General features: G+C 63.2%; 1 protein-coding gene; it reads left to right on the top strand.

The window, feature by feature from the left end:
* Positions 1 to 1,021: 1,021 nt before the first annotated feature.
* Positions 1,022 to 1,633, top strand: CHC_T00008214001 (hypothetical protein). XM_005712317.1 is given in 2 exon segments: positions 1,022 to 1,489; positions 1,490 to 1,633. 1 exon segment carries the CDS (start codon positions 1,022 to 1,024, stop codon positions 1,487 to 1,489), a length of 468 nt encoding a protein of 155 aa, XP_005712374.1. The 3' UTR covers positions 1,490 to 1,633.
* The last annotated feature ends 318 nt before the right edge of the window (positions 1,634 to 1,951 follow it).

A 1,951-nucleotide genomic window follows, 5' to 3' on the forward strand; every position in this document is an offset into this window, starting at 1 on the left:
ACCGCCCACCATGTCCCTCTCCAGCCTCCCCTTCCCTCCCCCTCCCCCTTCCTCCTCCATCGTCGTCCTCGACGCGGAGCCCATCGACCTCTCGCTCGCCCCGCCCTCCACCTCGCGCGCCGTCCGCACGGCGCGCGACCGCCTGCTCTCCGAGCTGCACCTATCCACGCTGTCGGACGACCTGTCGCGCGTCTCCCGTCTCCTCTCTCTTTCCCGCGCCGCCGCGCTGGCCGCCTCGTACACGCCTCTGGCCCGCGACCTCACCGCCCTCTCTGCGAAAGTCCTGGCCCTGTTCGACGCCACCTCGGCCTCGGTCCTGCGCTTCCGCCACGCCGCGGACGCCGTGCTGGCCGACCTCTCGCACAACCACGCCCTCATGTCCGCGCGCCTCCTCCCGCACGCCGTGCGCAACCTCGCCGCGAACGACAATCTGGCGGACCGCCTGGCCGCCTCGGCCCACCACCTGTCCGCCGCCCTGGACTCCGCGGCAGAGGACGCCGCCCGCGCGCTGGACGCCGCACACGCCCGCCGCGCAGAGTGCGAGGCCGACTGCCACCGCCTGCGCTCCCGCCTCGTCGAGCTCAACGTGCAGAAGGCCGCCGCGTGGCACACACACGGCGCCATGCTGGACTCCCTCTCGGAGGCCGGCCGCGAGTACGCCAACGCCGTCAGGACGGAACGCCACGCCGCGCGCAGGGCTACCCTGTTCTCCGTCCTCGGCTTTGTCGACGCCCTGGACGCCGCGCTCGTGAGCACGGTCGGCTTGGCCATCCTGTCCCCCGTGGCCAGGTTTCTGCAAGGCGTCAGGGCCGATGTGGTCAGCGCCGGCGAGCGGAGGAGGATGCTGCTGGGGGCGAAGGCCAAGCAGCGCCGCGTGAATCGGGAGGCGCTCGCGGATATTTCGGAATGCAGTAAGAGGATTAGGGCGGTGAAGAGTGATGCCGACGCGGCTATGGCCGCGATTGAGTCGCTGCATGCCGTGGCTAGGGAGCTGAAGCGCCTGTCCGTTGTAGTCATGCACATGGCGTCGTTCTGGGCGCAACTGAGGGCGAACATGGGGAGGCTGTCGTCGAAGCCGCTCGTGGGCCTCATCCAAGCCACGGCCGAGCCGGAGTTGCTGGTGGACGACGCGCTTGCGGTGAGCCAGGACGAGGAGGGCGCGGACGCGCGGGGCGCCGAGATCGATGTGACCGGACCCACGGACGTGTGGCAGCCGTGTACGGCGGTGAAGCGGAAGCTGGTGGTGTACTACGCGCAGTGGGTGGCGCTATCGGACGTGTGCGAGGAGTGTTTGTTGGAGATTGTCGGGGCGCGGACGGATGTGGCGAAGGCCGTCGAGGACCAGAGGATGCAGGAGCCGCTGTCGCCGCAGGATGCCAGACTGCAGGTTACGGCGATGGCCGGGGACTTGAGGAGAGAGATGATTGAACTGGACGCGGAAATGGAGCGGATAAGAGAAGGACTGGATGGAGAAAGGGTCGAGTTTTAAAAGGGGAGTAGAACGTAGCTCGAGATGAGTAGGTAGTGTATGATTCTTATGGCCGGGCCGTCTTGGCCCTCTGTATAAAGGCCCGCTGGCTAGTGTAGCAGACCGATTGACTCTTTGTGCATTAAAAGAACTCCGGTTGTAATGGGAATCCTTTCGGAAAATGGTAGCATCGCCAGGATTGGCGTGAAGCTGCGCCACCTCTTCTGGGGCTTATGATGCTTAATACAAATGTAGTCAACGACTAGAAATAACTCGGTTTGCACAGTGCGCCATGAGGAGACTTGTAAACTAGTGTTTAAAACCTTTTTTAAGGGTTTCCACCTTAAAACCGCTTATAAAATAACTTCGAAACCAAACATGCCAGCTTAAAAAGGCAACTTGGTACTCAATCTGCATGTAATTCTTAGTCTTTCTGCGTATTCAAGGCTGCAATTCCCGGTGTTCTGCAAGATGCTATTGCCG

This window comes from Chondrus crispus, genomic scaffold, assembly GCF_000350225.1.
Source record: "Chondrus crispus Stackhouse genomic scaffold, scaffold_97, whole genome shotgun sequence".
Classification (NCBI taxonomy): domain Eukaryota; phylum Rhodophyta; class Florideophyceae; order Gigartinales; family Gigartinaceae; genus Chondrus; species Chondrus crispus.

Bases quoted from the DNA above. Each gene is read 5' to 3' on its own strand.
- CHC_T00008214001 (XM_005712317.1), top strand. From the start codon at position 1,022: ATGGCGTCGTTCTGGGCGCAACTGAGGGCGAACATGGGGAGGCTGTCG.